Genomic DNA, 2,279 nt, shown 5'->3' with positions numbered 1-2,279 from the left:
GGGGGGAAGTGGGGTTGGAGAGCACTCAAAAAGCAGGTTAATATAATCTACATGTTGCATAAAGTTGTATAACCGGTTTCCTTCTGAGGACATTGGCTTGTATAGGAGTGTGGCTTTAGAGTCCTGCCTTGCTATCACTGAATGGAAACAGGCAGTGGGGCCTGTGGCCTCTAATGCAGTTGGTGNTAGGTTTAAGACAGNTCAGCTAGCTTTGAATCAATNACTGTTGTGTGTTTCCACATCTACCACAAGTNTCTATTTCCTAGCACTCTGAGCAGCCTCTCTCCCTCCCTTCTCAACTTTATAGTAANGGTTCATAAATACAAGTTGTAAATGAATTTCTCTTCTGTGTTTGCCATTGCTCATAAGATGCTGATGCAAAGAATCGAAGTCATTGCATGTATGAAGGAGGGAAAGGGAGAAGGAAACAGTTGATATTTCTAAGGTTGTGAATTGTTTCTATTTCTCCACCACTGACTCTTCAGGCAAACATAGCTCCTCATCTCCATGCATTCAGCAGCTGCCTTCACTGCTACGTACTTAGGTGAGGGGACTTAAGATGCAATTCAAAGTTTCAATGTTGCCTTAACCACTGATTTCACCATCTCCACTAAGCTCTCAGAGTTGCTTATCAAAGCTCAACAAAATGATATATTTTCTCTTAACTTCAAATTGTGGACTCTGGAAGTTCTGTACTCACTGGGTCAGGGGGTAACTGAGAATCCAAATCCTCATTCATTCATGACAGAATGAAGAGGAGCATCATGAAGCACCTACATCTCACCAGACACAGTAACAGGAGCAGGTCATCTCCTTTAGCTTCACCCCAAGCCTCTACAGTCAGTCTAGATGGCTTCGTTTTTCAAGTTCAAGCCAAAGCCACAATAAACAGGAAGAAGGATTTGTCTACAACNGAGACAAGGCACTATGACTCTTATGTCAGTACTCCTAATTTCTCCCATGATTTCTAACCCAGATAATGGATAATTATGTGATATAAGAAAATGTTTTAAGGACTAGAGAGGTGAGTGACTCAGGAATTAAGAACACTTGCTGCTGTTTCAGGGGATCCCAGGTTTCGTCCCAGCACCTGCACCAGGCTGCCTGTTACTCATGTTCTAAGAGATCCTACACCCTCTTCTAAGTTCTGTGGGTATTCATGCATGTGATACATATACATACTCTCAGGCAAATACAAAGAAAAAAATAAACGAATAGTTAAAATGAAGTATGTACTGAGTTGGGTTTAAAGTCAGATCGTTTTCTATCAGAAATTCTAAATTGAAGAAAAGAGCTAACTTTTTCTCCTCTCAACCTGGTCTATCTACTTCTCAAGTGTACTACTGCCAGAGTGACTTTGAAGGGCCTCTAGTTCCCAGCTACTTACAGGGATCTTGTTTCTCCACATCCTCTCATTTTTGACTTTTAAACTGAATCAGAAGAGGAAGAGGAAGTGGTGTGTTGCTCTGAAACATTTTCCTCCTTCAGGGTCCGAACTTTGGTTTTCACAGACAGCCCACGCACATAAGTGACGAGAAGGAAGGACGTTGTGACATGATGCAAACAGAAATTCCAACAACCTCCAGATATGATTAGGGTTCCTCCCCTGACAAGACCTATCTTTGTAGTCTTTGACTCCTTGGCCTCTAGGTGGACAGCTCCAGTCAGCTCTGCCAGGGAAGATGACTGAGTATGAGTTCATGTATATCCACTCCCTGGCTGAGCACTATCTTCAGTATGTCCGACAGGTACCTGCCTCTGAGTCGGCTCCAAGCGAAACATCCAGAGTGCTACAAAGAGTTGCTTTCTCCGTTCAGAAGGAAGTTGAAAAGAATCTGAAGTCATACTTGGATGACTTTCACGTGGAATCCATAGATACTGCCAGAATAATATTCAACCAAGTGATGGAAAAAGAGTTTGAAGATGGCATCATTAANTGGGGAAGGATTGTGACTATATTTGCCTTTGGGGGTGTTCTCCTCAAAAAACTTCCACAAGAGCAGATTGCCCATGATGTAGGTGCTTACAAACAAGTTTCCAGTTTTGTGGCAGAATTCATAATGAATAACACAGGAGAATGGATACGGCAGAATGGAGGTTGGGTATGTGTGATGACTATATATATATTTTTTTTTTCCTAGTGAAGAATAGGAATGAAGAGTTTCTTTACTAATTAAAACAAACAAGAAAGTAACAATCAAAGGACTTCAGTCTGTTTGTATGCCTTATTTTTAGATACTCTGAGTTAAAATTAAACAAAACAAAAATCCCCTGGGTCA

General features: G+C 41.3%; 1 protein-coding gene across 1 annotated transcript; it reads left to right on the top strand.

The window, feature by feature from the left end:
- Positions 1-1,545: 1,545 nt before the first annotated feature.
- On the top strand, positions 1,546-2,068 carry Bcl2a1 (BCL2 related protein A1). Its single transcript, XM_021154554.2, is given in 2 exon segments — positions 1,546-1,980; positions 1,983-2,068. Coding segments are annotated over 2 exon segments (384 nt in total). The 5' UTR covers positions 1,546-1,682.
- Positions 2,069-2,279: the final 211 nt, after the last annotated feature.

This window comes from Mus caroli, unplaced genomic scaffold (assembly GCF_900094665.2).
Source record: "Mus caroli unplaced genomic scaffold, CAROLI_EIJ_v1.1 scaffold_20198_1, whole genome shotgun sequence".
NCBI lineage: Eukaryota > Metazoa > Chordata > Mammalia > Rodentia > Muridae > Mus > Mus caroli.
This window is presented reverse-complemented; position numbering and strand designations above follow the sequence as displayed.